A 25,506-nucleotide genomic window follows, 5' to 3' on the forward strand; every position below is an offset into this window, starting at 1 on the left:
CGGGCCAGCTGCGGGGTAATCTGAGCAGGAATCTTCGCCTGCAGAAATGTCACTACCGTGGGGGGCCCAGCTGGGCTATCTTTAGCCAGCCCAAAGTTAATCACCTAAGCTCCCCACGCAGCAGTGGAAAGTGGCTAGGAGCTCCAAGGGGTGATCCTGGTCTATTCTCAGCACCCTGGGATGGGCTGGATCACCCTCCGGAGGTGCTGTCGCTCTCTGCCCCAGCCACGGGAAGGGGCCCCCAGAGGTCACCTGTCCCAGCCTCCCACCCGCAGCAGGACCATGCCAGCTGAGCCCCAGCGCCAGCCTGATGCCTGAGTAGCTGCAGGGCACTGCTGGACACACCACAGCCTCCCTGTCAGCAGCCACCAACTGGACACACAGCCTTCATCCCCACCCTGCAGCCTGGTGTCCAGCAATATCCAGCCCTGTCAGCAGCTGCCATGTGGGAATGCTGTGGGAAGTGGTGCCAAAGTGCTCCCTGCACACCCACCCACGGCCCTCCATGGCCCCAGGGCCAGGCCACCCTCCAGCCCTTGCAGGAGGAGGTTGGGCCTTTGCAACACAGTATCTTTGGCAAGTCTGCATCTACCATTCCCAATTTTCTTTCTTGTCTTTCTAGTGTTTGGAAATAGACTCCTGGACACCCTCCGTGACCTCTTGGTGAGGAGAAGAGTCTGACTGGTCCATAGTTCCCCAAATCCGCTCCACCTTTCTCAAAGATGCACCTTTTTCCTGTTGTCACAGACCTTTCTATGCACCACAATTTTCATGAGCAACTCACATTGACCTCACAGCTCTGACCCTTATCCAATGGTGTGGACTTGGACACCTCCACCTCCTCTAGGTTGTCCCTAACCCGCTGCTCCCTCATTGTCCTCCATCCCTTATCCTCTCAAGCAGGTTGGGGGATGAAGACTGAGACAAAAAAACCACTGAGTATTTTGGCCTTTCCAGTACCAGTTATCATTAGGTTGCTTCACCCAGGGACCAACACTTTTTTCTGGATTTTCTTTCCCTACTCCATACCCACACTGGAGTCCCCTCACCACTCACAGCTCCATCAGCCTTTGGTCAGGCCAACTCACCCCACATGCCCAAAGCTTTCCATGCCTCCCTTGTTCCCAGTTTTTCTCACTCTTTGCCTGCTCTCTTGTTGCATTTTGACTCTCGGAGGAGCTCCTTGCTTCACCGAGTTGGCTTCCACTGAAATTCCTGATCTCCCTGCACAACAGGATGGTTTGCTCCCGAGCTCACACTAGGTTTTCTTCAAAAAGCAGCCATCACTTAAGATTGGTCTGTAATTTTTAGGTGGCTGAAGTGAGGTGAAATGAATCTTATTGCAATGACAGCCAGTCTTGAGAGCCAGCAGGAGTGGAAGGCCTGGGCAGCAAACAAAGGAGTCCTTGCAGAGCCCTGGTGCTGGCCAGTCCCAGTTTGATCCCGGCTCCTTAACCCACTCCAGGGTGCACAGCAGGACATCAGCCATGGGGGCCCAGCCGTGGTTTGGAAGCAGAACTGAAGCATTTCCAGGGAGCTCATCCCAAGAGGTCAGCCCAGAGCGGGAGCCAAGCCCCAAGGAAGCCGGTTAGGGCAGAACTGGACAAACCTGCAGAGTCCTGACTGTACCCACCAGTACTGGTTGGGGTGGTGGATCACCACCCAGGTCATGAGAATCGGGTCACTGAGGCCACCACGGGCTGGCAGCTCACTGCCAGCCCACTGACTGTTAGAGGAACCAGGATTGCTCTGCAGTTAGGGCACAGCACGGCGACTGCAGCTGGTTATCTCCGGAGCTGGAGAAGTCCCCGGTTTGGCCAGGCTTGGCGGGAACGGTGCTTCCCATTGGAGCCAGTCCTTCAGTGGCAGTGGTCAGGGTCCCCCTGGGTGGGCAGCAGGGCACTGAGAGTGCCAGCAGCATGGCCCCTTCTGGGAGAGGATGGGAAGGCTCCTTCTGGGAGAGGAGGATGACATGGAAGAGGCAGCCAGGAGCCGGGACATCACCTTGGATAAGGCCAGCTGGATCAGTGCCTGGCCAAGCACCACAAACCGAAGCTCTGAACCGACAGAGCCCACTGGGGCTCCAGCTGTAGTTTTTCAGGGACACCCTGGGATACCCCCCCAGACACCTTAAGAACAGACTGAAGAATGTAGAGATGAGGCTACTCAAGTATTGTCTTTCCGAGATCTGGATGTCCCAGATGTTGCTGGGAGTGAAGGACCTGAGCTTCAATGGGCACTGCAGAAGATATTTCACCAGGAATCTTCATTGCCACACAATGAACAAACAACACTAACATCTCCAACAGAGCATTGGGAACACTTGGAAAGGACCAGCTAATAAAAAGTCTTGGTCCTGAATTAAACTAAAAAGGCACTTTTATATCTATTTTGTGTGTTTTAATGTGTCCAACTCTACGTCAGCCGCGTAAAGCTCAGCTTTGAAGATGCTACAGGAAGAGATGAAAGCTCCAGATTCCCAAAGCAAAGCTCCACTGCACCTTCTGCATGACAATGAGGTGAAAAAACGAGGCGTGAACACCAAGAACACCTAAAGGTGGCTGATAGAAGTTGATGAAGCTTCCCAGAGAGGTAATTTCTGATGTGGAGATAAGCCTAGAGGTTTAATCTGAAATGCTAACGAGGAAGGAGAACTGGAGACATTCTGAGGAAGGATTTCGACTGGAGATAGCATCTCCTGTAGGGTGGGATGGAGCGTTTTACCACAAGGCAATCCCGTTTCCCACTGTCCCTCCCCCCGCAGGGAACAATGCAGCAGAGGTGCCACAAATCAGAGCGGTAAGTGACAGTGCTTTTATGGTGCCAAATGGAAGTAACAAAATGCAGGAAGCATCCTGTCAGATGTCACTTAGCAGCGCCATCACCGGGGAATCTGGGAACGGGATTTGCCTGCATAGTAGGAATTCCCCGGTTCACCGAGAGGGAGAAGCAGAAATGGCAAGAGGGGCAGAATCTAATCTTGGCCTGTCGGATGAACGGGAAAGATTCCTCAGTTCCAACTTTATCTCAGGGTTTGGCACGTTATCCTCTTACTGACCACACTGATTCCTCGTTGCCGTGTAGGACTCTTGCCTTAATCACAAGACAGGAGGAAAAATAGGAAGCAAGAGAGGAATTCTCCTACTCAGGGTCTAACAATGAGTGCAGAAGATGGACAGTGCACACAAGGGAGGGAGCTGCAAGGAGAACACTGGGGATGATTTTGTAGGGAATTTAACACACTTTGAACACATTTCTGAAGACAGAATTTCCAAGGTCATGATGAATTTTTAAATTCAGTGAATCCCCATCACACCTTTACTCCACATAGTCCTCGAAGAGCAGTGAAAAGAGCCCAGAGAGCTGCAGGCTGGGATGGAGATGTCCATTATCTTGGATGGGAAGGAAGCCTCCAGCCCAGCCCCGGAGCTGAGCCTGAGGATTTCAAATCCCAATCCCAGCTTCCTGCAAATCACAGTGTGCCCACACTGTGTTTTTGTTTCTCTAACTAAACGAGGCCAGGCTGGGTCACAGCAAGAACATTTTACTGTGTGAGCAGAAGTGTTTTCTTCCCGAGCACACGTGAGTGCAGGAGTGTGAGAAAGCCCTGGAAAACTCAGGATATGATGATGCAATGACCTCGGTACCCACCTAGGATTTACCTGGGCACTGCATTATCTCATTTGCTCCATGTGGGCCGGCTCCAGGAGCGCTGGGGAGCTCACACGTGCAGGGAAACCAACTTGGATCCTGGAAGCAACATCCTTGTGCTAACGAGGTGCTCCACCTAAACTAATTAGCCCTGCCTTTCAACAGCCTTAATTAGGTGGGGCACCATCCTGGGCTGTTGTGGCTGGACGGCTTCCGGCTCTGGAGCTGGCTCAGCCACAGCCCGGCCGAGGATTCCTACTGGGAGCTGGCCCTGCTGGAGAGGGGCTCTCCCCATCCCCAACTCCTCCATCCTCACATCTGTGCAAAAACACCTCCTGCACCCCTGCAGCCGCCCCAAAAACTCCTCCTCTGAAACCTGAAAGCTGACTTTCACAAGAGGCCCACGGCACGGAAGGAACTCCTCAGCCAGACCACACAGCAACGATCTGAGTTCAACCAGAGGAAAAACAACCCCAGAGTCTGAGAGGTGCAGAGGATTAACTGTGCTCTGTTTCACAAGAGTTTGGCAAACCATGAGCAGAAAGGTCCTCGCTTGCATCTGCCCCCGAACCCAGGTGTTGCTTTCATCCCCAGACCTGTCTGGAGCTATTAAACTGGGTTCTGAACGGGGTTAACCTGGAGACAGTAAAATAGATGGTCTAAAGAGTCTGACAAGAGTGAAAGTCCTTTGTAGTGAAACAAATGCTGGAGTAGGAAATGGAGAAGGAACCTCAGGGATGAATCCTGGAAGTTCAAAGCACAATGCTGGATCTACCTGAAAAGCTCCACTTGGCCACTGGCATTGGATGCAAAGACAAAGTTTATTAACAATCCTTAGCTCTTCAAGAGGAAAATTATTCAGAAATGTTAAACAAGGGTCAGAGCAAGGCTGCCCACATCACCTCAGCCACGTGAGTAAAATGTTAGACCTGTTTAAATCAGCTTCCTTGGCTCCTGGGAAGGTTAAAAGGTCACAGTTTAACACTAAATTGTCCTTTATTTCCTCTCAATTTAATTTCCTGGAGGTTTTCAATATGAAAGTTAAGAGTGTGTTTCTGGAAGCATCCCAGCTATAATCCATAGGAATTCTTTAGGACACATAGCACCCTCTGTGTCCCCATGCCTTGCTCAAGCCATGATGGAAAGACAGGACATAAAGTCACCCCTTACATTATGAGTGAGCATTTCAATGATATTAATTATAAAACATAATGAAACAGTGGGTTTTTCTATGGCTAAGCATAATTACTTGAAAGCATTATCCTTTAGGATGGCAGCTTAAAAACCTGCTATAGTTTGGAATTTTAATCTGTTTTCCTCCAATAGATATTTTGTGTACCCAAGGGGAAATGTCAACCTCGCCGATTCACCTCAGCTGAACTCTGTGCCCTCGGTTTGCCTCTCACCGAGATGCCTGGGACTGTCATCCCCCAGCTGAAATGCAGGGATATCTGCACGGAGCAGAGTCACCCAAGAATGCAGAATGTTGCAAAAAATGGCCTGTTCGGACCTAGTGGGTTGTGAGGTGAAGCCGTGAGTCAGCGCTATCGGCGGATCTGGGATTGCAGCGCGGGACACGGCGCGAAGTCAGGGAGCAGAACCAGCACAGAGAGCTCGGACAATCTCACAGCACGGCAATTAAAAGCTGTTTCCTAATCCACAATCCTACAGCTTTTAAAAATGCAGAATGTTTTGCATGTGAAGCCAGAGAGCTCTGTGGTGGCTCCCCAAAACACACAGCTTTTGCCACTCCCACACCGTAACTCTGATTTTGGGGTGAGCCTCAAGTCCCAAACTCCAACTCCTCAGTGGCTGACAGCAGAGCTAAAACATCCCTGTGCTAATCCTGGGTATTCATCTCCCTCTGTGCACAGCTTGTGACTCACTGGCCTTTCTGTTTCCCCAAGTGCACGTAGAGCTTTTGGAATAATCTGCTGAAAATCACGGAGTGAGTCCCACGGGGAACGGGGTGGGGAGGAAGAGGGAGATGGCAGGATCCTACAAAGCAGCATCATTTGTTTTGACAGCTTTTAATGTTCCATATTAAACCTTGCACGTGCTGATCTCCACCTGTGAGCTGAGGCCAGCACACCCTGGCATTTTAAAAGGGGTGTTTGGGACATGGGACCATATTTTCTCTGAAATTACCAGGGAAACTACATCAGATTCATTCCCTGGTTATCCATGATCAGAATTTGATATTACAGAACACCAGATATTAATTTATTTATAGGGTTTTTTCTATATCTGGACTATTTTAGCCAAATGTGAGGGTCTGAGTCCCGTATGACGACATTCCTTAAACCTGGGGTCAGCCCTGACCCAAATGAGGTTGTTTACACCACAGAGATGCCTGGAAGGGGCAGATGGGGACAAATCTGGCCCAGTAATGACAGGCAGACTTGAAAGTGTAACCACTCCCCAGATGGCTGCAGCCAGCAGAGGTAAGAACAGCCTTTCACTCTCAAAAACCATTTGATTAAAGCCCTCAAAAATACATTCATTTAAGCACCTCGATCTGAGTTCAAGGAAATCAAAATGTCAGCATTAAAAGCACCTCTTATTAACAATCCCAGCTCAAATATCAGATTGAACGGACATGGAAATGGAAATGTTCCCCACTGAAGGTCAGCTATGGCTTGGCCTGCAGGGGATTATCCCAGGGGTTACTTTTCCTGCTCTAAGTCTTATACTCTGGGGCACCTTCCAGAAGTTCTTACATTTAGCAGCACAAGAGGCACCTCGTATCAGCCTTGGCCAAGGTCTCTGCACTGTCACTCACGCTGTCATTAATTCAGCGCAGTAAATTCAGCACAATCCACACAATTTCTGTGGATTTTAGGCAGCACACGACTCCCCACTCGAGGCAATGTGCACCAGGAGCTGTTCCAGCAGCACTTGCAGCCACATCTGGAAGTGTTACAAAAGAGGGAGCAGCTGCTGCTGGAAAATGTGGTGTGAGCATCATCTCTGCTCACGTTCCTCCTTCCTGATCTGGAGAGGGTGGGGAGCAGCTTTTTGGCTTTTACCTGCACAGAACATTCCCACTGGAAGGGGATGGAAATGGTGAAAAGCTCCATGCAATAGAGCTGAAACCCAGGAAGGTGCAAACAGTTCAGCAACAGGAATTTTGGGAAATACCCTGCCCAAAGAGCTGGGATTCAGATGAAGGCCCTGCAGTATTTGAGGAGGAGCTGGATGGGGAGCATGTCCCATAAAGTCTAAACCAGAAACACTCCAGTTCAACTGGAAACTTCTCCCTGGAGTTCTCTTCTTCAAGAGGATCTTTGGGAAGAAAAGGGAGGAAAACATTTCACAGCTGTCCAATGCCAGCGAAGTCCATTTGCAACAAACCCTGCACTCGTGTGTGTTTATTCTTGGAATTTTCTGAGCAGGACTGGCCCCATGCTGTGCTCAGTGACAATCCCCACGAACAGCCATTATCCCACATCCTCCTGGGCTGTCCCAGACCAGCACAAATGCTCCCAGCATGGAACCAAACGTCCTGTTCTTGAGTCAGTAAGAGCAGGGACATGATTTTGGGTCACTTCTTGTAAAATTTATCCAGGGAGTGAGGCAGAGAGGGAGGGAAGACGTACAGGAAAACAGGCTGGCTTTTCCACTTTCCAGAATTCTCCCCTGGTTTTTCAGAGAACACAAAGATTGCTCTGACCAGCTCCTGCTTTTGTCAGCCTAATATATGGTATTTAAAGAAAAAGACATTGCTTGTAAAATGTGACATTTCAGAAGCATTTTGCGATGAAGTGCTAAGCTTGTCAAACCTCCCTAAACACACGCTTGAGGCATGAAAGGTCTGACTGGATTCAACTCACTTGGAATGAAAACATTGGGGTGTCTGGAATATGCTCCAAGGGACTTGGCAAGCTGCATCCAAAGCCTCTCTCCAAATGCTTGGAACCTGGAGGCTTTGAGGTACAGGGAAAAAGTCTGTTTCAGAAAGCTTTTGAAGAGTGTGAAGGTGTGGTGGAGGAGTTTAGCATGCACAGATGATTAATTTGCTCCTGGAAAGGGAGATTTCTGACAGCAGGATATTTATACTGGAATATCTACATTAAAATGCACAGTTCCTTTAAAATTCCCTTTAACCATGGAGTTCCTTAGCACCGAATAATGGACCGTGGATCTCAGCAAATACCCGAACCTTGGGTCAGATCCTGCTCCTGGCTCATGCTTGTCACTTCCAGAGGCACAGTCCTGATTACAAAATCAAAAGATATTAATTGTCAAATCAACACCCTGCAGGATTTTGGAGGGGTTTTTATCCTGAATTCCTAAAATGATTCGGTGCTTGAGTGCACAGCAAAGCCAATCAATGCAACCTTTAGATGTGAGAATATATCCCACAGGGAGAGGTGTATTTAAATAGTTTTAAAAGGCTACTGCTTAAAACATTTAAATGTTGGTAATCATACATATTTACAGTGAACTGAATGAACTTTGAATAAACTGACAGGTTTGATTAATAAGCATAAATAATTAACAGCTGTTTCCTTTCTGTCAAAAAAGGTATTGCAATTATAGCATCCTTAAGGCTGTCATTTACAGGCACTTCTTAGAGCAAATATTACAATGAAATGTTTCATTAACTCTTGGTGTAACATTCCTGCCCGGTTGCACAATGATGGTTACAGTAATTAGCACATCTTGCCTGGCTACAGAAATCATTTTTAGTCCATCAGGAGATGAAACTGGTGATAAAACCAGAACAGTTCTGGCTGATTTGAACATCGAAACAATCAATATGTTCATTGTTCAGTGTCATTGTTTGGCAACTGCTGAGTGTGAATCACAATGGATGCAATTCCATACGGAATAGAGGGGAAAGTTCCAGAGCAACCCTTTGCTCCCTCTTTTAATTCTACCTTGATTTTAATCTACCTTGATTGTAGAGTTAAGTTTGGTGGGCAGAATGTCCCTGCCAAGGACAGCAAATTCCAATTCTGTCCATCAGGAACAGCTCTTTCCCCTCTATATTCCCCTCCAACCTGGAACTAACCCCTGCTCCCACCAAGACTAATAAATACAAAAAAAACATTTGGGAATTCCTGCCCAACTACGAACCAAACGATTTGGCTGCTGAGAATCAGAACACAACGTCGGAAACACTTTTTAAAAAACACAAGAAGAAAGCAATTTCCACTGGCAATCAGATCCTGCAGGAAGACAAAGGTCTGGCCATTGGGGCCGGCTCTGGGATTTGAGCAGTGCGTTTCCCTGGGAATGTCTCCACACAGATTTTGGATGCAGCCTCTCCCACTGCCGTGGCCGGCTGTGCTGGGGACACAACGCTGTGCACTGAGCTCAGCCTTGGGGAGGAAGGAGAAACTTCTACAGAGCTGTGGGGCCGAGCTGCTGCTGAGAGCTTTGGGGAGCTCTCTCCGGCTCCCCAAATGGGGATACCTGGAACTGCTGTGACATGGAAGGGGCTCAAGCAGTGGGGCAATGAAGGACGCTGCTCATCCCTAAGGCATGCACAGACTGTGCCCCGCGACCTAAACAGTAACCTAGCCTGCCAGAGGTTTGGTTTGGGTGGTTTGGTTTGGGTTGTTTTTCCCTCTGACCGAGGACACATCTCTCATTCTCATCTGGAACTGATTCAGGGTGCTGAGGACTGCGCTGTCAAAATCTCCCCCCAGCAGCCCTGATCATTCTGTGCAGCAAACAAAAGAGACACAGATTTTATCAGCTCTGATATCAGCGATGGCAGAGCCCAATTGTCTCCGCAGAGCCCTTGCGCAATGCAGCGGGACGGGAGCGGAGCGGAGCCGCCAGGGCCTGACCCGGCCCTAAAGAGCAGAGTGGAGTCAGGGACACAACGCGGCTGTGCCACCCCGAAGGTCCCGGCACCGCCACCGTGGGGCTGCAGCTGCCTGGGTCACTCCGAAAGAAGCCACCCATCAGATAAAGCCCTTTTAATAACCCGGTCTGGACTGATGCTTTATCCTACGTAGCTGCGGGTGGGATCATCAGTGAAATGACAACCGCACCAAAACCTAGAGGTTTGGCTCTGTGACCTCTTCGAAACACAACATACCTGCTCCTCCTGGCAAAGCAAAGCTGCTTCCTGCCCCTGCCTGAGGATGTGTGTCCTCAGGGCTCAGCTCCCAGCCCCTCGGGAGCCTCTGTCCAGAGCCATTCCTGACCAGGCGAAGGGACCTGCACGCCCAGAGCTGCCTCCAGCCCTGGGTATCTCCCACGGGGGGTGAACGACTGTCTCGGGCAGCCCAGCCTGCCTCGGGAATACAGCAGGACAGCGGGAATGCTCAGGGAGTCCCGCTCACCCACGGCTGCAGGAGGCAGCTGGCCCCGGGGAGTGACAGGCTCTTGATGGCAGCAGCACGTGGAGCATCTTCATGTGACATCCACAGGTGGGGCGGAGGGGAAAACAGTTTTTATCCGTTGCTATGGAGTCATGATTAGCTTGTGTGTCTTCAGAGCCTGCCGAGGAGAAATGAAGGCTATTTTCTTATATAGATGTCATGAAATCAATCCTGGCAGAATTTCGGGAGTCAAAGGCTAAGCAGGTTTGCCTGAGTGCCTCCTGTCACTTGATACACAAATAAATCTAGCCAGGGGACCTGAAACAAGTGTCACTTGTCAGCCAGAGCTGGTCGCAAAAATGACTTTTTAGTCTCTTTTGGAGCTGTTTATGCACACAGCAACATCACAAACGTGTGTTCAATAAAACACAGCAATTATCTTCACCGAAAATGAGCCTTAGAAAATGAAGCAAAAACCACCCTTATTGCAAAGGGTGACTTCAGAAGAAACTTTTCCCTTATTCTCTCCAAACGCTAAAAGCAAACCTGATGTTCTTCTTTTAAAATGTGTCTGCCTCTAGGTCTTTGGCACAGGTTCGCCGCTGGGAGGGCCGGCAATCTATTTAATGACTGCATTGACGTCAATAGCATAACTGAAATACTTACTAAGATGCATGAGTCCAACTTTCGGGGGGTGTGTTCGAGGCAGGCAGGCGCAACACGCGGAACGGACTCCAGCGGGAATGAACTCCCCCCGGAAAGCCGGGAAGAGTCTCGGGATGGCCCCGTGCAGGCTGGAGCTGCATCAGCCCCACTCTAAAAATCGCTTTGAAACGCTCTTTTAACCTGACAAGCAGCAAGAATCGCTTCAGCACTCACCAGCCCTCGTTTAGTCGCGTCATTAAGCTCGTTATCTACCTGATTTCTTACACGGTTTTGTTTAGTTCCTGAATAATCTGCCTCGTGCTAGCACTGCATCCTTTAAAAATCCTATCTGTAGGTGCTAAGAAGCCTCCATTTGTGCACACAGCCAGTTACTCTGAGCTCAGCTGCTCAGGAACACGCGCGCTTCCTCTGAACTCCTGTAAAAGCCCAAAGCACCACAACCACTTGACTTTTACAATCGCTCTCCAAATCAAAAGGTCAAATCTTCAGCCAAACTCCCAGCAAAGAAACAGAATTTCAAAATGAATCCTCTACTCTGTGTGTGCCCAGAGCCATTCTCCACGTGCCAAGCAGAGGAGGATGGTGCAAGAGCAGCAGCTCTGTGCTAATTACCCGGGACTTAGAGATATTTGTAACCCAGAGCTCACTTGGATGCACAAGGCTCCTTAACTCCTACAAAAAGTTGGGGCTCTCAGTAGCACAGGCATTATCCAGTCTTTGTTTATGCTTTATACAAAGGTTCGTGCACGAGTCTGTGTACATCCTACACCCACAGGAAAAATGAAAGAGTACGAGTTTGGAGGTCGTGTAAAGGCATGTGAGAGGTGCAGACAAACGTGCCGAGGTACAGGAAAGCAGAGCTAAGGCACAAGCAAGAAAAACACCGATCCTTCCCTCCCATCCCCAGAGAGGAATTTGAACAAAGCTTTAATCCCGTGAGCCCTGAAATGCTGTGGGTGAATATCCCAAAGGGCTACACCCCCCAAGCCTGGGGCTGCAATAAAATATTGCAGGCAGATCAGCGATATTTTATCATTAATTGTGAGGAGAACTGTCATTACTGAGTGCTGAGAGTATCCAAGGGGCTCCTGAAAAGAGTCTCTGCAAACCCCCTACAGCCTGGGAAGAACCTGGTGCTGTTTGATCCATAACTCTGTGCTTTGCTCCTGTCACCACTGGTGACATTAAATGTGGCAGTGGATCAAACAGGAATGGGAAAACACTGTCCCTCCCAGGATTGATGGTGTGGCACATGGGCCAAACAGACTGGGAAAAGTTTGTACTAAATTTGTGGAAGAACGTGAAGCTTCGACTGATGGTGGCAACCAGCAAAAGGCGATTTAATTCAGAGGGAATAAGGGTCACTGAAGGGAATAAATATGGAAGAAGGAACAAAACCAAGCAGGAAAAGCCAGAATTGTTGCTGGTTAAAGATGTTATTGGTTGAATCATTGGGTAGGAACTGCAGACATTTCGCTGGGGCCAGGGGAGGGGAGAGCTGGATGGAGAAGGGAAGGCGCGGATGGATTCCTGAGCCCAAGGTGGCACAAAGGTCACCCAAAGTAACTGTGGCAGAGGCCACGCTCAGCAGAAACAAAGGGAAACAGCAGAAAGAAACATCAGGAGAAAGAACCGTCAGGGACACTGTGTGACACTGTGTCCCTCATTGTTTCTGTAACCCAGACGTGGCTGAGCAGCACCGCTCCTGCCCCGGCCCTGCACAGCTGCTGGGGATGCCACACGCCACGTAGGAACCCCACAGCATTCCCATCATCCTGCCCAGCTGTGGCCTCACCAGATAATTAGGGATTGATGGACTTCTGCTATGGCTTTGTATTTCCACGTGATGGTTTCTCAGTTAATTCATAAAAGCGATTTTGTGCGTTCCTGTGAGCTGCAGTTATAACAAAATAACAGGAAAAATCTGCCAGATTTACTTCAGCTGATACCAAGGACAAAACACAGGATGTTCAATCCATATTCCCCTTCCTTCTCTGGCTGTGCTTGCGAGGTTAAGAAAGCTCTGAAATTCACGGTGACACCAGCAGTGCCTTTCAAAGCCCTTTGTCCCAGGAGAAACCCGGCCAGAAGTTTTCCTACTTTGAAGAAAATGAAAGCAAAAAAGAATTCCCTCATTTCACCACAGCTCATTTATTTCACCACGGGCCTTGGTCCTTAGTGATGCAACACCAGCAATAAATTTGGCTGTTGCTGCTTGGAAAATCCTGGAATATTCCAGCTGGACTAAACAGCTGGCATGTATTCCTTGCAGTGCAAATGCTGGATATAATTTGCCTCCCTCCGGGGTAATTTTATTAATGCAGGCTTGTTTGCTTTAAACCCTGGGTTCTGTACTTCTCAGAACAGGATATAAATCACCCCACTAATGACAAATCAAAGGAGACATCCATGAGATGCTCACAGTGATGTCAATGGATTGTGGTAAAGCCATGAATCAATGGGTGACACTGGAGGGTTAAAATCAAATTCCAAGCTTCAACAAATCTAGAGAATCTAAACCCAGTTCATTCCAAACACAGTCTTTCATCTAGAGAGATGTGAGGCAGCCTAGTCCCAATCAAAACACGACTGCTTCCTTCTGCAAAACCTTCAGGAAAAACACTCTGCATCCTCTCAGCCACTGGCACAGAACCACAAGGGTTCTGATAGGAAAATCTCTCCTTCCGTCCATAATTTCCAAAGCAGAAGCCACCAAGGATAAAAAAAAAGGTGCAAACACTGAAAAAAATTCCTTAAAAATCTCTGTTCTTGCTGCATTTACATGGAAACTTCCTTAGAAAGTCAAGGGTTGTGATTTTTTTCTGCTGCCTGGAAAGGAGTTACAGAGTGTGACAGTGGCTGTGAAGAGACAGAGGAAGGCAATCACCTGAATTTAACCAAGGATCCCGGGATTTTCTACCAATAATGCCAATATTGGCTGGTTAGACGTACGAAATAACGTCATTCTTATTAATCTCAAAAATGCATCTCCTTCCTACCCACAAAGTGTCACGATTTACTTAAATTGCAATGATCCAACTCACTTCTTAAAATTTTATTTGAAGGTTTCACTTAAAAGCAGCTAAGATTTGTGGTTAAAAACCCATTTACTTGAGGGGCTACAAATCCAACTTCTCCATGGTAACACAAAACTTGCTCTACAATTTTGTGTGTCAAACACTTCATTCCAAAAGGAATTTTCATGTATTCCCAGCATTAGAAGCTTGGATCAGCTAAAAAGTACCAAGTGTTCTACAGCTCACATTGGAAATACTGTAGAAAAATATCCCCGAAGTGTTAAAAAGTTGAGAGCAATTTTTTCCACGGAAAGTGTTAAGAAAATGAACCTAAAAATTCCTGGAAGGGCATTCTCTCCTCATTATTAGATTCTCTGACTTACATAAACAGATCTGTGGAAAGCCTAGGAAATTTTCCATGATTTTTTTTTCACACAGGCACAAATTCAAAGCCTTGCTAGACCCAACTTTAATTCAGGTGATGAGCTGCATTCCTGCTGGCTCTGACAGCAAGACAAGGAGTTTAAGATTGTGTTGTCCAGTTTTGTTTTTGCATCAGAGGTTTCCACCTCCCATTAACAATTTTGGAGGAACCTAATCTGGAAGTGTCCAGGACTCTGTGTGTCCCTTGAGAGCAAATAACACACAGCAGGAAAGGAAATGATAGCTATCCAGGCTTCACACGCTGTAAAAATTAAGCTTTATTAGTCCCTCCAAGCATGTAATTACTGGAGAGGCCGAGATTAAACCTTAAAAATGGGCACTGCTCCAAATCTTATCTCCTTCTCTCTGGAGCAACCTTTGGATTAGTGCAAATAGGGCCAGCTCTGATCCTGAGAGGGGTTCTACAGACCCTCAGCTTGGCTAAACCCAGCTGTTGAAATGAATAAACCTGTCCTAAGTAATCAGCTTCTGCTGCTCACCCTCATCCTTCCCCCTGCCCGAGCAGCCCTCCCAGTGCTGCCCACCCCACCTTGCCATGACACCCCCTTCCCAGCAGGAAGCCAAGGAAGTCTCACCCAGGAAAGGTTCGAGTACACAGATTACATGGAAACAAACTGAAATAAACAGGATAAAAAAAAGATCCAGCTGTGTCTGAGCCTGTTCAAGGCTCGTAGGCTGGGGCTTGTCCAGGCCTGTGCACACAGGGACTCACAAGAACAGCAGCCACTGTGGCCATGACTATCAAACCAAAATCATGTTCATCTCCTGTGCTAATATACCAGTAGAAACCCCAAACCAAACAATTAAAATAACAATATTTGGAGCCTGATAGTTCTCTCCTATTGGTTTTGCAGGAGGAACCCAGAATTGCACCGGGGAGGGGGCAGAGAAGCAGCTGTGAGCAGAACTGTGCAATGAATGTTGTGTGCATTTGGCCTGGCAGCCGATTCCCAAATCCCACACGTACCTTGCAGATTCACTCTGGAGACAGGGGGTTGACTCGTGGCTGGAGATCTCCTAAGAGGGATAAAGAATACTCTGTCAATAGGTAGGATTTCATCCTTCCAAACCCTGCCAGCTCCCTCAGTTAAAAATCCTTTTCATTCTCCCAGAGAAACCCAAACACTTCACAATGATTTGTTGAGCAGTATTGATCGATGTGTTAGGAAGAGCCAGAGATGGCTGTTCCCTGCCTGTCCCATGAGCTGGAAATGAGGAGAAATGTGCCACCATCCCATGCTACCTTTGCAACGTTCTGCTCAAAATCTGCCAGAAGGCAGCAAGGGCCAGGCTCTGGTGGCTCCCCCATGGTCAAGGCCTTTTCCCACAAAGCTTTTCCCTACAGAGTCTGGAACAGACCCTGAAGTGATGTCAAACTGCTGCAAGGCAGTGCCACAGGTAAGGTCAGAAATGTGTCTTTATATCTTCCAGTTAACACTGGAATTGCTCCTGAAGCGAGGAAGAAGATGCTGCAGTCACTATTGTTTAGCTCTGAAACAGCTGAAGGACACTTTTTGGATTCTGAGCAACAATTTCAGCAGCAATTCCTGGATTTTGGAGGGGCCAAAACCTATTTGAAAAAATTGGTTCAAGTCAAGCCAACAGGGTCTGACTGGAAAAAGGTGCAGATCCTCTCCATATGTCAACACAGTTCCCTGTGAGACTTGCCAAACAAAACTGTTAATTTTTCAAGCTGAAACCATCATCAGAGACTTGTTTTTTAAAGGAATTTAAAAGAGTTGATACCAAAATCAAGATACTTCAGTTTGGACTGACTGCAGTACTTCAGGCTGACCAAAAATGAAACTTCGGGCTTCTGCTTCCCTAAGAAGTTTCGGATCCATTTTAACTGAAGCCAGATTTCCCCGCACTCTCCCCTCGCCAACCTCCTTCCTAACCCCAAATTTTGGAGTCAGCCACTGAACTGCAACATCCATTATTCGCCAGCTCTCCTTTGAAGCTTGAATCAAAGCAGGCAGAGCGGCTCAATTGTGCTGCAATTGTAGCTCCGGGGGGTTCTTCAGAAGTGTTCTGGGAAGGCCTCGCTGCCCAGGTGAGGTCTGCGTGAAAGGAGTGCAATTCCAGCCCTGCTTCCAGCCCTCCGTCCCGACTCCCGCCCCAGCGGGCTCCACAGCCGGCTCCCAGCAGGAGCCTCCCTGCGATTCAAAGGCTGTGCTGGCAGGATGTGCAGGACCCAGGTTCTCTGAAGGGTTCAGCACAGGGCACACACGTTGGGTGCTGAATTCCCTGCAAATGTGCCCCGACCTGCCTCTGCCGAGCCTTTTTTGAAAAGCCAGATCTTGAAATCTCTAAAAAACAGAAACTCCCCGACAGGGACACCACGCCACGGCTGCAGCACTCCCAGAACCGAAGGATCCATGCTCCAGGGATCTCCAAACCCTGAGCTGCACAGACATGACTTTGGGGGGGTGGGGAGGGATGAGCTGCTGTTCTCTAGGGTATTCCCCGCTCCACAGCCGGCACCGCTCCCGCCATCCTCAAATCCATGTCCTGGCCGTGCCCATCCTGTTTTCCAGGCAGCCAGGGTGCAGGATTGGAGATGTGATCCCTTCTCAACCACCACTGTGCTCCAGTGGACAGGGCTCCCGCTGCCCGCTCCTTCCCTCCTGCCGCAGGGGATTACAAGGAGCAGGCTCCGGATGCTTTCTGACCGCGTCCTGGGCTGCAACTGCCAAACTCGGGCACTCCAAACCCATTAATCATCCTCTCCTCTTTTCCAATCAGGAAACTGCCTCAAGAACCCTGACGTTAAAGTCCAAAAAATATGACTGCCAGTTGTTTTCTTTTCCTCCAGGCCTTAACATTCATATTTTCCAGCAAATATGTGGGACAGCATCCTCTTTTTCCTTGCTTGGGCCAGGAGGGGTGGAGGAGGAGGAGGAAAAAAGAGTGGAGAGGAGGGGTTAAAGAAAAGCTGAGATTCTCATGGTCCCCAGAGCAGAAGTTGAAGTCAGATATCACATATCATGAGACAGATGATAAAATCATGAGCTGGCAGCATGGCTGTAACCCAGCAGAGCTCTTTGGAAACTGTGCAGGAAGTTCCGCGGCACCTGGAAGCACATTCCGCCACGGACTGGGATGTTTGCCATAGGATGGTATAAAAATTTAATGACTTTTACTTTGGCCGGGCAAACAACTTTATATCTCAATCAAATCTGGGAATGTTTTCCAAAGAACACTGTAAGATGCCTTTGTGTCCTACAGGTTACGCCCTCACTTCCTTCTGGCCCTGTCCAGTTTCAGATTCCTCATTAGGAACTGCCAAAATGCCCGAGCTGTCCAAAAAAGCAAAGCCTAAAAAAAAGGAATATTTAAGCCATCTGGTTTTTCACTAACCTCCATCTTGGAATGTAGCAGTTCCTTCCCATCAAAATTGCCAATGGGAATCAACAGGAGGAAAACTTCACTCCTGGATAAAATGCTGGGCTTTATGTAAAATAAAGATTGTGAGCTGGTGGTGGGCACCAGGTGATGCCGCTCACACCTGCACCTCATCCTGCCCTTCTGGAGCCAGTGGGACGCTTGGTGCGAGCAGCGCCTGCCGGTCCCAGGGTGGGATCAGTGGGATGGGTGGGTGCACACCAGATCTCGCCAGGAATGAATGATGTTGGTTTGAGGCAAAACAGCTCTCCTGGGGCAAAGCAGGCCAGAGGATGACGATGACTGGCTCAGTATAAATAGCCAAAGGGAAGCGGTGGTTCCGGACAAAGGCATAAAAAGGAGTTTGTTTGGTTTCTCCTGTTCAGCAGGTAGAAAAAACAACATCCTCCTCCCGAGTGCATCACCTTCCTCATTCAGAGCAATCAGTGTCAAAGGAAGTGATGTGGGATTCAGTTCTCTGGTCAGCCCCCTCAGAGTTGAGCTCCAGGATGCTGCTGCCAGTTCTGTTGGGAAATCCTTGTTGTCCCCAGAGCCTCACGCTTGGGATGCCCCCTGCCTTGGCACCTGCCCTTTGGCCCTGAAAACTCACATGAGATCAGCTCAGTTGGGTAGAGCCTGGTGCTGATAACACCAAGGTTGTGAGTTTCATCCCTGAATGGGCCATTCAGTTAAGAGCTGGACTTGATTCTGCTGGATCCCTTCCAACTTGGACAATTCTGGGATTATTATTGCTCTGGGAAGCAGTGGTGGAAATGCAGGGCAGGACCATAGCTTGAACAGAGATGATGCCTCTGCTCGGAGCTGGGCACCTGTGGAACGCCTGGGACAGCCAAGGTGGCAACGTGATGAAGATCACAGAATTGTTTAGGTTGGCAGAGATCACCAAGTCCAATCCAACACTGCCAAGGCCACCACTGCCCCACGTCCCCAAGTGCCACATTCACACGGCTTTTAAATCCCGCCAGGGATGGGGACTCACCCCTGCCCTGGGCAGCTGTGCCAGGGCCAGACAGCCCTTTCAAGGAAGAAACTCTTACTGATATTCAAATAAACCACCTCTGGTGCAACCTGGGGCCTTCTCCTCTCATCCTGTCCCTGTTTCCTGGGAGCAGAGTCCAACTCCCTCCTGGCTGCCCCCTCCTGTTAGGGAATTGTGCAGAGCCACAAGGTCCCCCCTGAGCCTCTTTTCTCCAGGCTGAGCCCCTTTCCCAGCTCCCTCAGCTGCTCCTCGTGCTCCAGACCCTTCCCCAGATCCATCCCCTTCTTACTCTCCAACCCCTCAATATCTTTTTTTGTGGCACAAGGCCCCAAACTGCCCCCATGATTCACAGTAGACATCACAAAAGCCAAAACACATCGCTCGCTCCTCAGGGAGGACCTGAGGGCTGAGGGGATGAGGGGACAAGGGGAGGAGGGGATGAAGGGATGAGGTGACAAGGGGATGAAGGGATGGGGGGGACAAAGCGATTAGGGGACGAAGGGCTGAGGGGACGGACGCCATGAGGGGAGAGGAGATGGCGCCCCCTGGCGTCCCTCGCGAACGCGGCGGAGCCGTGAGGCCATGGCGGAGCCTGAGGCACCGCGGCCCCCCGGCCCCGCCGCCCCTGCTCAGCCCCCGCCGGCTCCTCTCGTGAACGAAAGGAGCTTAAAAAGCCAGGCTTACTTGTTGGAGGTGCCGTGTAAATTGGTGAGGAGTGTGAAGTTGTTCCTCACGCTTCTTAGGCTGGCCAACACCTGAGGGAGACAAAACCACAGGCATCAACCGTCTCCACGTAAGTGCTTTATAAAAACTATTTTAGAGGCCAATATGCCACCAACTTACCTGGGCGAAAGGTGTGACAATCAGGTCGTCACCATGCCTAAGGAAAAACGGAGAAAATGTATAAATTTCTGCATAAATTTACCTTCAAACAGCGAAATTCACCTCAGGGAAGGAGCGGTTTCCCTAAGGGGTTTTCCTCACGAATGAACCCATGCAGCGTTTAGTTAACACCACATAAAAACTTGTTCCTAATGGAACGGTCACCGTGTATATCCAAAACAACCGGCGGGAGCGAGCGTGAGGACTGGGAACGCCAGGCAATAAAAGCCAGGAAATTCAAAAGTTAAGGCTCACGCTTGCACTGCGGCGGAAAAAAACCAACCGTAGTGGTGCGGGGAAAGGTCACCTTTGAATTTCCTGGCTTTTGTTGATCTCTGTCGCAGTCTTTAATCTTGTTCAGACGCCGGGTTTTGTCCGGCTGTTTTCATCATGGAAGATTTGAGCAGAAGTTCTGAGCAAAATACACCATTGCCAGCAATAAGAGGGAATTTTTTTTTTTTTTTTTTGGTATTATATACGGTACTTGTGCGTGTATGGAAAATCCTTTATGATTCACCTAACTGAGAGATGGCAGAGGATAGAATCATCAAATCGTTGGGGTTGGAAGGGAGCTTAAAACCCCCATCCAGTCCCACCCCTGCCATGGGCTACCTCCCACTGTCCCAGGCTGCTCCCAGCCCCAATGTCCAGCCTGGCTTTGGGCACTTCCAGGGATCCAGGGGCAGCCCCAGCTGCTCTGGGCACCCTGTGCCAGGGCCTCACCTCCCTCTCAGCCAAGAATTCCTTCCCAATATCCCAACTATCCATCTGGCAGTGGGAAGCCATTCCCCCTTGTCCTGTCCCTCCATTCCTTGTCCCCAGTCCCTCTCCAGCTCTTTTGGAGCCCCTTTAGGCACTCTTAGGAGCAATGTTGTAGACAGTTCTATTATTGATCCCATAATCAATAACAGGATTCACTAAGTGGGGGCAGCAGAGTCGGCTCCTGGCTGCCACAGGACCCTTTGGAGAGGTGTCCTGCAAAGAGGAATTGTCCCTGCTGTGCTGCCACAGAGCTCATCCCCTTGTCCTGCCTCGGGTATCAGTGCTATTAAGTCCACAACTTAATTAAAATTGTCTCCACACTGATGGAGACTCTCTCCCAAGTGCTAACAGAGCCTTGACACCCACAGTGGATGGACACTTCTGCAGAGAGCCATGAATTTGGGGGAAATTATGGGATTCCCCCACCCCTGCACACTGCCGGGAATCATTACAACCCACCGTTTACACCAAACACTATTTGCATAATTTGAAGTGGTTCCTTCAATAAATATTTACTCCATTTTAACTCACAGCAGGGATATTTTCTTGCCAAATTCTCATGGATCTGGCTAATATTCAGATTTCCATTCCGTGACAAAACTTTCACAACAGTTCAACTTCTTTTTATGAGCACTTTTTTTATCGCTTAATGGCCACTTTAAAACTTTAAATTGGGCCTTTCAAAATAAAGAGCTGAGAATCCAGGACTCTCTGTGGGCACTGATTCTCTCGAGCTCAGCCATCTGTCTCGGCTTGTTTTCCACTCAGTTCTAGGGAACAGCCCCCAAAACAGGATGGAGTAACAGCAATCCTGTAAATAACAGTACAGCACAACTTCTCTATTATCCCAGGATACGGCTTTGAAAGCTCTTTTGCTAAATTCTGGAGAAAACGGGAATAGTTGAAGGATGGGAGAGGATGTTGGATCAGCACCTGTTTTGTGCATTCCAGCTACGAAATGTGTGTGTACCACCCATAAGCTCTTCCTAATAGAGCTCTGAGGATGAGAGCAGCACAGAAAGCTCTTAGAGAGTGTAAAATGCGAGCTGAATTGATGCTTACTGTTCACTGGGGAGGGAGGAGTTCCTGGACATGGTCTTTGGTGAGAGGTCATAGTCGCTGTCGGATCTGTACAGGAACGACTCCCGGCGCTGGCTGTGGCCCGGGAACGTCGTGTGCAGGACGAGTCCCGACGAGGAGCTGGCCTGCGGGTCCAGCGGGCTGCGCCCTGGGGACGGGCCATTTTCCACATCGAAGCTGCGAACGGAACACAGATGAGTGTCACACGTCTGCCACAAGAGGGCTATCAGGGCATGTGTCACCTCAGCGCGGCTCACACCGTGTCACCACCGGCCTGCGGTCACCGCCTGCGGTCACCGGAGCCGCCCGCTGGCACGTCTCTTGCGTGCAAGCAGGACTCTGCGGGACCGTAAACATTTACCCGGAGGCTCCTGTCCTCACTGCCTCCTCACGCTGCCTTCAGCATGAATTTCTCCCGGCTCAGCACAGCTCTCAGCATGACCACACAGCAGCTGAAGAGGGCAGGGTTAGATGAGACATGACGGGGAAATTCTTCCCTGGGAGGGTGGGGAGGCCCTGGCACAGGGTGTCCAGAGCAGCTGGGGCTGCCCCCGGATCCCTGGAAGTGCCCAAGGCCAGGCTGGACATTGGGGCTTGGAGCAGCCTGGGACAGTGGAAAGTGTCCCTGGAATGGGATGGGCTTTAAGGTCCCTCCCAACCCAAACCATTCCAGGATTCCATGGTTTTAAACACCCCACTCCACCCTCAAGGCCGTTTGCACAAGCCCTGGGGTTCAATTTGCCAAACCTCACTCCAAGCCTTACAAGCACAACAGGGACTAAAGACACCACGAAGTGACACCACCCTCCAGCCCAGCCCTGGAGCCAAGCCTTTGAAATCCTGCAAGATGGGCGAGCACTTGGCAGCTGTGGGAGCTGGATGCCCAAATCGTGTTTTAGCCATTCAAGGTATCAGTTCAGTGAATTTTAAACAGCTGGGCTGCAAAATGAAGGGCTGTTTAAAAACCAAAAAAAAAAAAAAGCACTAAACTTTCTGTCCTTTTCCATTTTACACCCACTTCCTTGTGGTTTCATAACTTGGCTGCTGCAACCTGTGGCTGAAGTCCCCCTGGCCACTCTAGCAAGTGACACCCCTCGTAAACACTGCAAATGAGCAGGCGGCCTCCTTTGCCTGGGCATTTGGGCCTGATAGAAACACCATCTGTGTGAGCGTGGCCCAGCGAAGCCAAGTGAGGTACGGCCACGCTCAGGAGGAATTTCCTTGCCTTTGGAAGTCAGGCTTTGTCTCCTGGCAGTAGGAGCTGAGTGCTTGCTCCAGTGCCTCTTGCCATGCCCGATGCCGTTCCACCAGGACACCAGGCTGTGGTCCCTGCCATGCCTTTCTCCATCCCTCCACCCTTTAATCCAGAAGATTCCCTGAGCACAGTGGCAGGGAAGACCCCAGCTCTCCCTCCTCTGCAGAGTGCTTTAACCGTGGCAGGAAGAGCACATAAAGTATTAATCCCTGAACTTGCCTGAATCCTGCAAGTTTTCCACATTTCTACAGCACTGGGATGAGCTGGACACATCCAGGCTGCCTCAGTGAGACGCCTGGCACAGCCAATGCCCAGCTGGGAATACTGTGGCTGCTGCAGCTCCTGGCTGCCTGCTTCCCGTGCTCCCTGTTCCAGCACCTGGAACGCTGCCGTACGGATCACGTGGTTAATCCAACTGAAAAGTGCTTTTATTCCTTTCCTCAAGTTCAATGTGCAGCCACACCAGTGTTCCTCAGGCTCTTTTTCCTCGGCCTTGATCCAGCACTCAGCCACCCATGTGCTCAGCCAGAAGTTAACAGAAAATTCCCCAAAAAGTGACAGATACCAGAGTTTGGAGTTACCTCTGCCAGGAGTATTCCATGTGAACAGGCACTCCCGCAGGTAGAGCCTGTGAGCAAGATCCTCAAAATCCAGGAATAACTCTGCTGCCATGGCTTTTTAATAGTTACAAGAAGTGGAATATGGGAAACTATTCCCCTTGGATGATCCAGCATTAGGAAAATGTGACCTGAGATACACAGAGCAAGAGCTCAACCTTGTGTTTGTCACCAGCTGCTCTTGGTGCACAACACCCACCTGGAACTGTGTCCTGATGCCAAAAATATCCCCCAAACAAACATTTGCTGGAATTGGTAAGAATTGCAATTGGATTCTAAAGTTGCCCTCTCAGATCTGCATTTCCCACTCTTTTTTATTTTTTTTATTGGAAGTTAACTGCTGAGCTCTGCTGGAAAAACTTCATCATCATGTTCAGAACACTGCACAGACTGTGAGGGTCCTCTCCAAAGTTTGCACACCCTACAGGCTTTGTCCAAGTGGAAAAGAAGCTGCATTTGCCTACTTTAAAATAAGGATGGCAGAGTACAAAGCACCAAAAACCCCAAAATTTCCTTTGCAGTTTATCTTCAAGCGACAGCAGTCACAGCGAGACACCCCATTTGTGATATAAACTGTGTTATCTAAACATATGGGCCAGAAATGTGGTATCTAAGGTCCCTATAAATCCTTCCGAAATCCCTGTCTCCATAGCAGATCTCTCTAAGACACGTGGGAGCTGATGCCATTCCCTGCCTGCCTCCAACCTGGGTTATCAGATCAACGTTTCCTAGTGCTGGGACACTCTCAGGGGTGACCGTGTGTCTGGAGGCCACCAAGGAATTCCAGGGAATTGAGCCCTGCCAGAGCCAAAGTGGCTCCAGAGGAGGAAAGGTGACAGCAGCCCTGGCACAGCTGCCCAGGGCAGCGGTGGAGTCTCCATTCCTGGAGGGATTTCAAAGCTGTGTAAATGTGGCACTTGGGGACATGGGGCAGTGGTGGGAATAGATGGATTTGATAATCTCAGAGATCTCTTCCAAACTAAGTGATTCCACGATCCATATGGGATGGGCCTTAACCCAGCCAGTACCGTCTCTCAGCACGGCAGAGCTGGGAAGAAAGGTGGCCTTTCCCTGCGTTTCTCTCCAGGGACTCCACATGCAGGTGTCTGGGATGCCGGTGGGATGGTGCAGCAGGGGAGGCGCAGGGCAGGCAGAGCAGCAGCAGGGGCTGCACAGCAGCGCTCAGCCCAAGCCGCGGGGCAGCTGCAGCTCCATTCCTCTATCCCTCAGCATTCCGAAGCAAAGCGGGATCTGAAGGAAGCGAGGAAGGAGGAAGGAGACAGCAGGTGGCAGGAGTTAGCTGCGAGCGAGCACCGGCCTTGGACCCGTGCAAAGCTGTGCTGACACACGGTAATGAACAGACAACGGCGAGCCAGGAGAAATCATTGTACAACACAGCGAGGCTTCGTGAGTCACTCTGCAAACAAAGGGAATCATAACAGCAACCCCCAACTGTTCAAATGCTGCAGCGTTACTGTAAAACAGCTACAGCATCAGAGAATATCCTGAGCTGGAAGCGACTCGCAGGGATCATGGATCCAACTGCTGGTCCTGCACAGACACCCCAATGTCCAAACGCTCCCGGAGCTCTGGCAGTGCCCAGCACCCTCTGGGGGAAGAACCTTTCCCTGATATCCAACCTAAACCTCCCTGGCACAGCTCCAGCCGCTCCCTGGGATCGTGTCCCTGGTCACAGAGAGAATCAATCAGTGCCTGCCTCTCCACTGCCCCTCGGGAGGAGCTGCAGACCCTGGTAAGTCTCCCTCAGTCTCCTCCAGGATGAACAACCCAAGTGTCCTCACCTCTTCCTCATAAGGTTCCACTCCAGACCCCTCACCAGCATCAGGAGCTGATGTCCCTGGACTAGCACTGCGCACCAGTAGTCTTGGAACATGGCAAAACTCAGCAACAAGACTGAGTAACAGGAATGTGCCATGATTTGGATGCAATTCAGAGTCATTTGAACAGTCAAGTGCAAGTCAAGTGGTTTCCATGAGAGCTGCGCCGCCCCACAGTTTGCTCTGGAGTATGAAACACAAACACATCTCAGCCCAGCAGACCAGGCAGGCTCGTGGATCTTTGTTTATGTTGGGAATTTACACTTTTCCCGAGCATGACAGCACTGACTCTCCAAGAAGCTTCACCATCTGCTTTGCCTTCCCAGAGTCATTCCTGAGGACATCACTCCCCATCTCCAAACTACAGTACCACCTCTATGATATCAAGTACGTTTTCAAAATATTTCCAGAGGTTTGGGCAGACTTCGTTAATTATAAAGATCCTTTTTGAGATTCGTGAATCTTACCAAGACATCCCTCAGGATTCTTAAAACCGTAAGCAAGGAAAAATGCTGTTCCTTCCACTGCCTGGCCGCCCTCTAATGGTGTGCACCTGTTCCCCATTATCAGAACAGCTTGCTGCTTTTCCTGAATAATCTTCCATGTGGAAAGGGCTGAGCTTGAAACCA

At 49.6% G+C, this 25,506-nt stretch overlaps 1 protein-coding gene across 5 annotated transcripts in view; it reads right to left on the minus strand.

Annotated features, from left to right (window-relative positions):
- PDE4B (phosphodiesterase 4B) overlaps positions 1-25,506 on the minus strand; it is a 169,321-nt gene that overhangs the window by 38,393 nt on the left and 105,422 nt on the right. For all 5 annotated transcript variants that reach the window (XM_039555790.1, XM_039555792.1, XM_039555791.1 and 2 more), the window contains 4 exons: positions 21,150-21,344; positions 19,287-19,323; positions 19,128-19,198; positions 15,027-15,076 (listed from right to left, as the gene is read on the minus strand). In XM_039555790.1, coding sequence (XP_039411724.1) covers positions 15,027-15,076; positions 19,128-19,198; positions 19,287-19,323; positions 21,150-21,344 — 353 coding nt within the window. The remainder of the gene's footprint in view (positions 1-15,026; positions 15,077-19,127; positions 19,199-19,286; positions 19,324-21,149; positions 21,345-25,506) is intronic.

This window comes from Corvus cornix, chromosome 8 (assembly GCF_000738735.6).
Source record: "Corvus cornix cornix isolate S_Up_H32 chromosome 8, ASM73873v5, whole genome shotgun sequence".
In the NCBI taxonomy this organism is placed as follows: Eukaryota; Metazoa; Chordata; class Aves; order Passeriformes; family Corvidae; genus Corvus; species Corvus cornix.